The sequence below is a fragment of the Argentina silus genome (assembly GCF_951799395.1).
Source record: "Argentina silus genome assembly, chromosome: X".
NCBI lineage: Eukaryota > Metazoa > Chordata > Actinopteri > Argentiniformes > Argentinidae > Argentina > Argentina silus.
Genome location: NC_139653.1, coordinates 17,522,140 through 17,534,547, shown reverse-complemented (window position 1 = coordinate 17,534,547; position 12,408 = coordinate 17,522,140). Strand labels below are relative to the sequence as shown.

The following is a 12,408-nucleotide window of genomic DNA, read 5'->3' as shown; positions in this document are numbered from 1 at the left end:
GTTGAGCATTCTTTGGTCATTGACTGTAGAAGTCTTCCTTGGCCTACCAAGCCATTTGACATTTCTGTGCTCACCAGTGCTTTCTTTCCTTTTAATGAAGTTCCAAACTGTTGTTTTTTTTTGGTTTACAGGTTTTTCTTTTCGTTTTGTTTTCTGATATTTCAACCTCATATTGGCTTCCCTGACTTTCTTTGACATCTCTTTGGTCCTTATGTTAACAGACACCAATAGCAGACTCCAAAGGCAAATGCAATCAATATTATATTGATCAATACTAGACATTGAATCAACACTAGACTAGCTCTCTTATGACTGCACAAATTATGTGACGGAACACACCTGACAAACCAGAAACACCTGTCAAGCCTAATGTCCCATCACTTTTGGGTACCCTGAAATAAAAATGTCTGTAATTTCTGATTGATTAAACTAACATGTACACAAATACCATCAAATAAAAGCTGAGAATGTCTACTTTAACTACTTTTTTTTACTCACAGTAATTGTTTGATTTCAAATCTGAACTTTTGGAGTGTAGAGCCAAAAGAAGAAAAAATGCTTCACTGTTCCATTACTTATGTTGGGCACTGTAAACAAGGACTGTATTTTGATTTATCAGCTGGTTTTTCAAACATGTAGTTCTCCCACTATTGTATGCATGTGGGATACTACTATTATCAATGTTTCTATTACATTGCCATACTATAAAGCTGAGTGAATGTTTAAATAAGTGTAAATAACTTCAGGCACTTTGTATGGGGTTTACAAACGTGCATCAGAGAAAAATAGACTCCAATACTACGCTCAACGTCTACCCTTTACGCACGCGCTGATGTAGCAGGAAACGTTGACTACAATAGGAGTCTATCAACTCTGTCTCACGGTCGTACCACGGACGTGGACTTCAAACCCGTGGTGTACCGTAGCAGGGCTGTTAGGGTTACATAGCTGCTACACCGGGATGCAGTATGAGAAAACCGTTAAGTACCCGTCAGCACAGTAATGTAACCTGCTACACCAGAAAAGTGAACAGTTGCGCGTATGGATGCAGGATGTCTGTTTTTGTATGGAACTTCAAATGTATCAATTCCTGACCTTGAACTTGTTGTTTTATGTTGAGTGTCAAATCTCAATATCTTTCAAGTTGGGGCTTGTCCTTTATCTCGGACTGTTTTTCGGTACATCAGCTTGTTCAAACCGCTATTGTATGCATGTACTGTTAATATCAGTGCTTCTATTACATTATCATACTATGAAGCTGGTTGAATATGTTTTTAAGCGTCCAAAAACCATTGAAAACTATAATTTCAGGCACTTTGCATGGGGTTTACTGTACGCATGTGGTTGCAAGGAAAATAGACTCCAATCCTAATTTTAGATTGCTGTCTACGCTTCACGTAGGTGCTGATGTAGCAGGTAATGTTGAGTACAATAGAAGTTTATCGACGCGTCTCAAACTCGTCCCACGGATGTGGATTTCACGCCCGTGGTGTAGCAAACCTGTTAGGCATTCACTTTTTATTGTTGTCAGGGAAAGGTATTAGCAAACAAAAACACCTAATTGTTGATTATATGCCCTCCTCTACTTCTACCCTAGCCCCAACCCCCTAAAGCTAAATCAAATATTATATTTCATTGAGATAGTGTCACACCTCATCTACAAACATTTATAGATTATTTATTTAAGGCAGCACTTCTTCTCTTGTGGTTCAGCACAAAACCTTCCTCTACTGCTATAGTACAGTAAAAACATTTGCTACAGAGCAGATATACAGGAACTGAACAATCAGGAGCATATCAGAGGGGCATATTTCAATGACGTGTGTCATTGCACGGGTTCTTGTAAGAACAAGCTTATTAACTTGGTGCTAGGTGCGACATGACACTGTAACATCTCTCTTACCTCCCACAGCCAGGCATGAAAAGACATGGAGCTTTTGTAAGTACTGGGATGAACCTGCATGCCACAATTGGCGTCACACAATCACATACTGATTGTCCACACCTTCGGCTGCTCATAAACTCTGTCCGAGACACTGGAGGACTTATAAAAAGACAGAGCCGGGAGATGAGGGGGTCTCTGGGGAGCTGGTTGCTTGTGAACACAACAGGGCCAGGTTGCCCACACAAGTGAACTCAATCTAGCACTCTAATCAAGGGAGGGTAGAGCCCTTATAGTGTGCCGTGCTCCAGAAGTTTTGTTGTGCATTTACAGGTCATTAGACTGGCCCACAAATCCTATTAATGTGTGCTGTGTGTAGTGCTTATCTCGCCTCTTGGTTATTGCAGGTTTCAACCCTAGATCTGAGTGTCTAGTAGGCCGCATGCCATAGCTTAGTAAACCCAGCCCATGCTCCCGCTGTCCTATGCACTATTGTATGTATGTAAGTGATTATTGTTTTTCTACTTCTGTGTTGTGTGGTGGTGCGTGGCACTGGACCTATTGGCTTACTAAAGGTGCTGGCAACGACACTGCTGAGCTAAATCCAGTATGGCTTGGCCCCCTTTCCGGGTGGTTTTGGTTTTGTTACAGTACTATACTGAAGAAAAAAACATGTTTTTTGTACACCAGCAGTACTTGGTGAAGACGACAACAATTTAACTTTTACACTGGGCATATAAAAACAGTGGACTGTTGACAAAGTTGTTGATGGTTAAGGAAGGGAGCCCCAGGGATAAACTCTCTGGATGACCTTGGTTTGGCTAACCTTGGCCACCCAGGCTATTTGACACTGTTGACACTGCCGTAATGGCAATATGGTTGCTGTGACCCCTAGGAAACACACGTCAAAGAGCGGCACTCTCCAAAGAGGAGAAAGAGGTGAACGGGGTGGGAGATAGAGAGCGGGGTAAAAGCAAGGAGGAGGGGAGGGGCATAGTGCCTTTTTATGCTTCTAGTTTCTGGGTCGTCTGGCCGCATGGAAATACATTTTCTCTACGGTCCCTCTCTCTTTCTCTCTTACTCTCTCTCTCTTCTCCTCTACCATACCAACCAACTCTCATCATCATAGTTCATATTTTCTAACTTAACTCTCTGTCTGTGTTTCTGTCTCCCTTTACTTATAGTTACTCCACCTGCTTCAACATAACTTCTTTCTCCACACTTAACCCCCTGCACTCCTCTTCATCTCTTCACCTATTAATTTTTCTCTCTCTTCGTTTGGAGAAGTCAACACTAGCCTTTCTCCTTTCTTTCTTTAATTTTGCTTCCCTGTCTCTCCCGCTCTTCCTCCCCCACTCTCCTTATAGATGGAGATTAACTCTGGTCCACAGCGCCCATCCGTTTCCCTGACTGTTTGTTATTAAGGAGATGGATGGAGGCTTGCAGTGCCAGCTTCACGCAGCCGCAATTACACCAGCCCTCGGTGATGGATGGAGGGAGAGAGAGAGGGGAGCGAGGGAGGAGATGGAGAGAGGGAGATAGAGAGAGGGGCATCTATCACGCCCCTTAATCTACCTGTCACTGTGAAGGGGGAAGGCTGGGGGGTGAATGGGGGGGGGGGATGGAAAGGGGGGTGGATGGAGGAGAGAAGGAATGGCCTTTTACCTTGATGTGTTGGGTAAAGGTTTCATATCTTTCTTTACTCAGTCATTCTTCCCCTGGACAATTCCCCTGATACGGTTCCCTCCAGTAATACAGTAACTATGTCCTCATCATTAATTGATTGTCTTGAGGTTATTCAATTCTGTTGAACATGTTCAATGTTTGTGTGCCCATGCTGTGTTGCTGTGTGTGTGTGTGTGTGTGTGTGTGTGTGTGTGTGTGTGTGTGTGTGTGTGTGTGTGTGTGTGTGTGTGTGTGGCTGCATTCAAGACCACAACAGGTAGCCTATGCTACTGCTTTATTGCATGAGTGGATGCAGTAGCTTTCAGACAGTCACTTGTTTACTGTGGAAGGATAAATTCTTGCATTTGAATGTTGATGAACATCAGCCAACAAACTTTGTTTCGCTTTACTTCTATTAACAGTCACACTTACACGCATACTCACGCATGGATGCATGCACACATATACAGTATGTACACACACACACACATACACTAATGCTTACGCATACACAAGCATGCACGCACATGCATAAACACACACATATGCACACACACATACACACACACTTGCTTATGCATACACAGGCTTGCACACACACACACACACACACACACACACACACTCACCTATTGCCCTTTCACATACCTAGGGTTTTGGAGGTTTTGAAGAAGCTACCACCTATAAGTAACAAGTGATAAATCTGCATAAATCACTAGAAATATGACTCAATTGTTCACAATGCTACAGAAATATTATGAAAACGAATCTACGTTTCTCCTCTTCTTTCCCCACCCCCTCCTACACATTCCCATCTGTCCAGGGGAGTGAGGGATGGGATGGAGGGATTAATACTCTTCCGCTGGCCATGGAAATGATAGATGGAGAGATGTGGAAAAGACAGAGGGAGGGGAAAAGAGAGAGAGAGAGAGAGAGAGAGAGAGAGAGGGAGGAGGGAAGAGGGGGGTCATAGGAGAGAAGCTAAGTCTGGTTGTCCATAAATCTAAGGAGAGACCTGGCCTGCATCACATTTAACATCTCTCTCCAGAGCCATGATAAGCTGGGGTAGGGAAAATGGAAGTAATGGCATTGGATGTAATCTAATCAGAGCAATAAGATGTAAATGGACGTTTTGCAAAGGGGTCATTATGTAAAGGAGAAATGGATTCACTTTGATCAAGGCTCAGGTGGGAGGAAGCTTTGGCATTGGACAGAGTCAACAGTAAGATCAAGTCATGTTGTGTACAGCTGGGCTTCAGGAGAGTGCAGATAGAAATGCTATGAATAGATCTGATGTGATTCCTTACTCTAGTGGCAGCCAGTTCTACACAGTGTTTTTCCCTTTGAATGTTCCACAACGTTCTGCCCAACTGAAACAGCCTTGGAGTTATTGTGGAGCAAAACCTCTAGTCCTAACACTAGCACCAACCTTAGCTCCAACCGTTACCCTAACTCCATTAACCCTAGAATTAAGCCTAACCCTAACTCTAACCCTAGCCTTAACCCTAACCATAACCTGTCCCTAACCCTTTCTCCAATTTGAACCCTAACCCTAACCTCAGCCCTAAATCTAGCTCCAGCCCTTGCACAACAAAACATCAGCCCTGCCACATAAAACTGAGGGATGGGGTTGAAGAAATGTTACCACTCTCAAATTCATAGACAGAAATCTGGAATGTGGAATGTTTTAGACATATTTTAAAGCTTTAAAGTGTTTGTTTACGCTCCTTTTTGTAAACATTGGAGTAAAACTATTTTAATACAGTTGTATTAAAACATAATTTTATCCTGTAGTCCAGTGGATTTGTTCATTTGTCAATAGTAGGCACATTCACAAAAAAAAGTGTTTTAAAACGATCAGGTTTTAAAACACTGTTCCAAATTGCCCATTTGAGTCAATTCCTACAACTCCCAAGAGCCCCCCTCACCCTCCCACGCGAGGTCCTTCTGTTGAACAGCGCAAGAGCTGCTCTCTTGGAATCACTGGCATAGTACAGCAGGGTCAGAGTGCAAAAACTATTCTCTGACTATTTTAATGTGGTATGGGAGTTTAGGAAGTAAACGCAGCCCTCGCGTTTCGATAGCTATGATGCAGCTCCACACAAAATGCTAATCGTTTGAGACGGTATGCATGGTGGATTGACCAGAAATACACATGAAAATGGGTTTCAGGTAAACATCTCCTTCAAGCTCATGAGGCATCTATAAGTAATATCCTTCAAGAATCAATGGTAATATATTGTACCCATATATACTGTATATCAAAAAATAGCTTCACGAATTACAGATTGTAGCTTTAACTTAAAGGAGCAGGGCGTTTGTTGGAAAGCGAAATTCACACAACATGCTCCCTAATGATAATAACATGCTCCCTAATAATAATATAACCCCCCCGAAATGGACTAGCTGTTGTGTTTCTTTTTCGAAGAGGCAGCCACCACAGTTAAGTCCACTCCCCTAGAACATCGATGGCAGTAACAACATGTTTATATACAAAGCCAGTATCGGGAAGGTGGTCGTAATTTAATCTTTCTAAGTATGGTTAACCACACATTTAAAAACAAATAAAGGGAGATAATGTCAATGGGCTAGTGCACAAAGTATGCAATTTGTGAAATTAGAAGTCATTTGGTGTCGTCTGGTTTTTCACAAAATATGGCAAAACATGAATAAATAAAAAAATCCACAGAGGAATGTTGCTATTAAAATCACACAAATACATGATGGTGACACAGTTGGACTTTTAAACAATATCATGGTAACTCATGTGTACTGAAAGTGTTTCATATTCCTCAAAATTAAGACAATGTAACTCATTTGCAATTTCCATGACCCCCTAGTGGAAGTGAAGTGATTTCTGAAGTGTATTGCAACTGAGTTCGAGGTAAAACATAAGCCTGCTCTAAAACACAGGTGCCAAGTACACAGCAATCACGTTCACGCAGCTGTCAGTCTAAAATATGTATCATATGTGCGTCTCTTGGGTTGAGACAGCGAAACTATGCTAAACTAGCTGACACAGCAATATCCCCAATATGTTTAAAACTCTCATGTGGAAGGCTTTAACTATCAGCATTTGCATCAGAAGGGCTATCTATGAATTAGTTGAATATTTGGTGTGGCTGCAGTAAAATACAATACAATAAATAAACAAATCCTTAATCTCTCACATACCTTAGATGACCAGACGATGATGTCACCTTTACAAAAAAAAACACACAGCTCAGAAACAGATAAAACCACTGTAATATTGTATTTTACAACAATATGAGTGGCTTGGAATGCAGACAATGCTGTTGGGCTACATTGAGAATCCATATAAACTGCTAGCCAAAGCTATGCTAACACTAGGCTGCTGTGTTTTTTCTCAGATCCTGTTATTACTGGTCAACAGACAACATCTAAGGTATGTAATAGATTAAGAAATTATTACTTTTTGGGTGAACTATAATATTGTGTACATTTTCTGAATAGTGGTCCCAGATCTGTATCTGTCTATCTACGTAACTCTTATGACTATTGTTGACCAGTTTTTTTGTGTGCGTACGTACGTGTGTGGGTATGTGTGCGAGCAAGCGTGTGCACTTTAGTGGGGAAATTAGTGTGTGTGTGTGTTTTCAATCATCATCTTGAATCAACTGTAAGTGTGGTTGTGCTGTGACCTGACTAAGATCAAATAAAGTGCCCCCACAACCCCCTCCCCCTCCCCAACCCCAACCCCTCCTTTCCACCCACCCTGCCCCTCCACAGCCCCATTTGTCATGGCCCAGCTGTCGGGCTGCTGTGATTGGTTGTTGTGGGAGACAGATAGCCGATAGGCTCTGATTAATTGTAGTGGCTCTGGAACTTACTCATTGATCAAGGGAATAGACAAGGGGGAGGGAATGAGAGAGGGAGAGAAAGAGAAAAAGCATGCCCTGTCGCTCTATCAGTGTGTTTGCTGATACCATGAGTGTGTGTGCGTTTGTTTAGAAGAGAGGAGAGTTATTCTTCCCTCTCAGTATATTTTCTTCTGTATTCTTAAAATGTTTTTTCTTCTTATGAACATAATAACATTAGTGATAGAAGAGCTAAGACCAAAACCTCTTACCGGATCTAGGGGATGTTATTGCCAGGGCGTGACCACACACACACACACACACACACACACACACACACACACACACACACACACACACACACACACACACACACACACACACACACACACACACACACACACAAACACAGTGGATGTTGGTGAGGTGGGTGAACCGCACATGTGATCATATCCATATACCGATGTGTGTAGAAAAAGGGTTTGCTCCTCTTTCTCTATCTCTCTCTCTCACTCAAGCTGCTCTCCGTATATTAGAATTGTCTGGGCCACTACTTTGTGAGAAAAAGCGTGGTGTTTTGCTAAGCAACTGCCCATAAACAATTAGTTCAGAGGTAAAATCATAGTACGGTTTGAAGTTACAGCACACATCTTCACCCCATGTTTACACACCTTCTCTCTTATTGCAGAGCAGCAAGGAAGATGTATACTGCTCTCAGGTAACCCTATGCTTCTATCTCCCAACAATTTAGCTATGAACCTAAACTTTTCAGTTGATAAACTGTCTCCCTGGTTACTTTAAGCAGGCTAATGTATATGCTCATGAATTGAGGCACAGTACTGGCTGAAGAGGTTCCCTGTGTGTGAATGTGTGTATTATCGCTTAGTAGAGCATATGTGTATATGAGAATACACAGACCCATTTTTATGGTTAATCAGTGTTTCATTTTATTTCAATATACAAAAAGATGGATGTATTCTCATCTAGTTAGGGTTAGGGTCATCTCTAAATGTTTCAGCTCAAAGGTAAACATAACATTCATACTTGCCAAGTGACACAGAAACAAACTCACTCAAACAGAATTTTCAATCTTTCGGCTGTAAATATTATGAGGATTTTCACAGGATTCAAATCATGAAAAGCAAGAGACCTTTATGTGCTGCTGTAAACCACACGTATGGGTCATTGTCTGTGTTAATGACCATTTTGGCAAATCAACCACTGCATATGAATAAATACAGGATTTGTGTGTGTGTGTGTGTGTGTGAGAGAGAGTGAGAGATTGAGCTCCCTCTGTGGGGGGGTCAATAGAGGGAGGTTGTGACCTGGGTGACCCCAGGGGAGTGGAGATCATCAATCAGTGAGGGGCAGGCCAGAGCAGCAGGAGCATGCACCCCCCTCCAACTCCACCCGCTCCACCCCACAGGGAAACAGATGGCCTTGGGACAACTAGCTCTTCCTCATCTCATCTCACCTCTCTCTCCCTCAGATACACACACACACACACACACACACACAATCATTTCAAGCATGGTACATTCACACATTTAGGAGCTGATTTTCTAACATGTTATTGTCATAAAAGCTACACAAGCGCACACACACCCAGTGCCCTGCATAAGTAGTGGGACACTTCTTTTTTTTCTTTTGCCAAAAGTTTAGATTTGAAATCGAATAAGTACAATAAGGTTAAAGTAGAGATTCTCAGCTTTTATTTGATGGTATTGGTGAACATAGGGTCCCAACAGGACACTGTGTACCTTCTCTGGTGATGCTCTGCCAGGCCTGTACTGCAGCCATCTTCAGTTGTTTGTTTTGAAGTCTTTTTGCCTAAAATCATATCATCATGAAATTAAATGCATGTTCAATTGGATTTAAATCTGAAGATTGACTTGGCCAGTCAAGACCTTTCGACTTTTTGGCCCAGAAAAACTCCCTAGTTGCTATGGCAGTATGTTTTGGTCCATCGTCTTACTGTATGATGAAGTGCCATCCAATGTGTTTGGATGGATTTGCTTGCACTCTAGCAGACAAGATGTTTCTGTACACTTCAGAATACATTCTGCTGCTGCCATCAGCAGATACATCATCAATAAAGACAAGGGAGCCAGTTCTAGTGGCAACTATGCATGCCAAAACTGCAGCAGCATGTTTCACAGATGAGGTGGTATGCTGTAAATCTTGGGCAGATCCTTTTTTCTTCAAACTTTCCTCTTGCAATCACTTTGGTACATAATAATAATATTCAGCTTATCTGTCCACAAGTCCTTTTTCCTGACCTCTGCAAGCTTTTTAGGTACTTTTTAACAAACTGTAACCTAACCATCCTTTTTGAGGATAACTAGTGGTTTGTACCTTACAGTGAAGCGTCTGTAGTTTGGCTGGTCAAGTATTCTGCGATTGGTAGTCTCTGACACATTCACGCCTACTTCCTGGAATTAACTTTGATTGACACCTCTTTGGTCCTCATGTTGACAGACATCAATAGCAAACTCGAATGGCAAATGCAAAGCCTAGAATCAATACTAGACATTGACAGCTCTCTTATGCCTGTACAAATTATGTGACGACTGACTTACCAGAAACACCTGTCAATTGTCCCCTTACTTTTGGGTACCCTAAAATTTTGAATTCACACAACCAAGATAAACATAAAAAAAAAAAAAAAACAGGTGCACAGGTACATATGTTATTTGTATTGATTTATTCATGAAAACATCATAAACATCGTCAACATATTATCAGGTAAGTCGCTAACAGTCAATCGTCTTTTGATATTGGATAATGTAGATTTGTATAGTAATAGCGCCCTCTATTGGGCAAAAGGCTAAATCAGTCCAATGCATTTAATTGAAACAAAAACTCACAATCAAGAGTAGACAGACAGAAGATTACCAGATAGCTTTTTATTGATGTTCATTTGCAACAAAAGGCACTGGAATTTTATAAATGCTGGACTGGAATATACCAGCCAATCAAGCTCTCAGAACTAGAAGTTATAACTCCTCTTATAAGAGCCACACAAGCATATGAAGGAATCAAACACACACACACACACACACACACACTGCCCAAACCACTCTGGTGGACAGTTATGGACTGTGGTTATATTAATGGTACCTATGACAACAAAGCTGAAAGGGTACAGAGGAGGAGGAGGAGGAGGAAGGGTCACAGCAGCCTAAACAGGGCGGCTCAGTCTGGTTGGGCATATAATGGTCATGTGACGTGTTGCATCATCCCATGAGCTCCCTGGCAGCATTCTTCAGCCATAAGGTAACATGCTTCTCTATCTCCTGAGAGTCCGAAAGAGAGTGGGGGGGGGGGGGGGGGTGAGGTTAGGTAATCTAAAATACTCATAAAAGATAGTAATCATAAATACTATCTGTTCAAGTATGAAAACATGGTAGCTATGTACTGTATGGGTGCCATATACTGTACCCGTCTGGCCTCCTTCAATGTGGGGCGGTCAGCGGCCTCTGTGGGGTTCATGTCAGCACAGTGGGCAGTGCTCTCGATGACAATGGCCATATCTTTGTCCCCTTTGGTCCCGATGTGCAGGACACTGAGCTCTTGCCAGGGGTCAATATCACCTGCCAGAGATAAATTAAGTACTATATATGAACATATGTACTGACATATACATGTACATACACAGTATATACATATACACTTACCATCTATTCAATAAAGAATACAAAAGAGTTGGAGTGTCCCTCCTCACCATTGATGTAGAGCACCCTGTGGGTCTGGGGGTGGTCTCCACCATAGTACTTGTTGGTGAAGGCGATGCGGCCGGGCAAGGTGTGCTGAGGGATGTCGAACACCAAGGGGCAGAGGTCTGTCTGGGCCTGCAAGGTCAGCATGCGAGTGAAGGGACAGCTGGCGTCCTCACACGTCTGGACTGCTCACGGTCACAGACACACACACACACACACACACACACAGATCATGCAAATAAGAATATTGTATTTATGCACATTTATACAGATTCAAGTGTTAATTATCTTATAAATTATGTTGGACAAAATAATGGCATCTCTCTCTTGACAGTTAGTACTTTGATTGGACAGATCTATGGTTCGTGCCCTTTTCACACTGAGCCAGACTGGGTTGGGCTGTACTGTGCTAGCCTGGGTATGCATCAACCATATTTGCTGTGACAGTGCTGCGAAGGGACACGTGAAAAGAAAACATCCAAGCCAGGACAGTACACTTCAGGTTTGTAGTGTACAAAGCCCCTACGTGTAACCGTTTACATTTTAATTCATTATTACAATACATCGTCATAAGAAAGAATTCCAGGGCACTCTTCATATTTATCACACAAGTTTGCTATATTTATAAGAATCCTTGTGGATATGCCAATTCAATAATGGGCATTTTAGTGATAATACATCTGAAGAGTGCCTTTTTTAAATAACATAACAATAAAAATAAATAAATAAATAACATAACATAACTGCAAAAATAACTGCAAAAATCTCTCCAAAGGGACCCTCTAAACCTTGTGTTTTCACCCAAGCAGTGCTCAGATCATCTGCTATTTATCATGCTCTAGCTCAGTGGTACCCTAGTGCCATGTAGCCTTACCTCGTTGCTCTCAAGCCTCCTTTGGAGGTCTGGAGAATTTTAGATTAGCCGGTCTGGCTTGGGTTGAACTGGACGGAGCAATGGGAGAATGTGCTCACAATTTCATTGGATGTTTCATTCCAAGAACTCTCCCACACATGCCCGTAGAATGGTTGCTTGTCGTTATGTGCATAGTTTTTTCTGACTGGGTAGGACTATTTTGCAGGTAGTTGTTGCCTTTGTAGCTTGCAACATTGAAGAAAATGAATGAAAAAACTGAATTGGTTTTTTTGGAGCTCCGCCCAAGCAAAGTATTTGATTGGTTTGACATGCCGTGGGGCCACACTAATTTCAAACGAGTTTCCACCATTTGTAGCTACCTTCTGCAAAGGAGACACACTTTCCTATCTCAACAAGGTTAGTGGTCCCCAAAAGGCGACCCAAAGTTTGGAAATCACTACTCCAGGTCTA

General features: G+C 42.0%; 1 protein-coding gene across 1 annotated transcript in view; it reads right to left on the bottom strand.

Moving 5' to 3' along the window:
• Nucleotides 1-10,050: 10,050 nt before the first annotated feature.
• prss16 (serine protease 16) overlaps nt 10,051-12,408 on the bottom strand; it is a 5,737-nt gene continuing 3,379 nt past the window's right edge. Inside the window, exons 6-8 of the mRNA XM_083694608.1 lie at nt 11,090-11,269; nt 10,807-10,958; nt 10,051-10,661 (exon numbers count right to left, since the gene is read on the bottom strand). Of these exons, the coding sequence (XP_083550734.1) occupies nt 10,602-10,661; nt 10,807-10,958; nt 11,090-11,269 (392 nt within the window). The 3' untranslated portion in view covers nt 10,051-10,601. The remainder of the gene's footprint in view (nt 10,662-10,806; nt 10,959-11,089; nt 11,270-12,408) is intronic.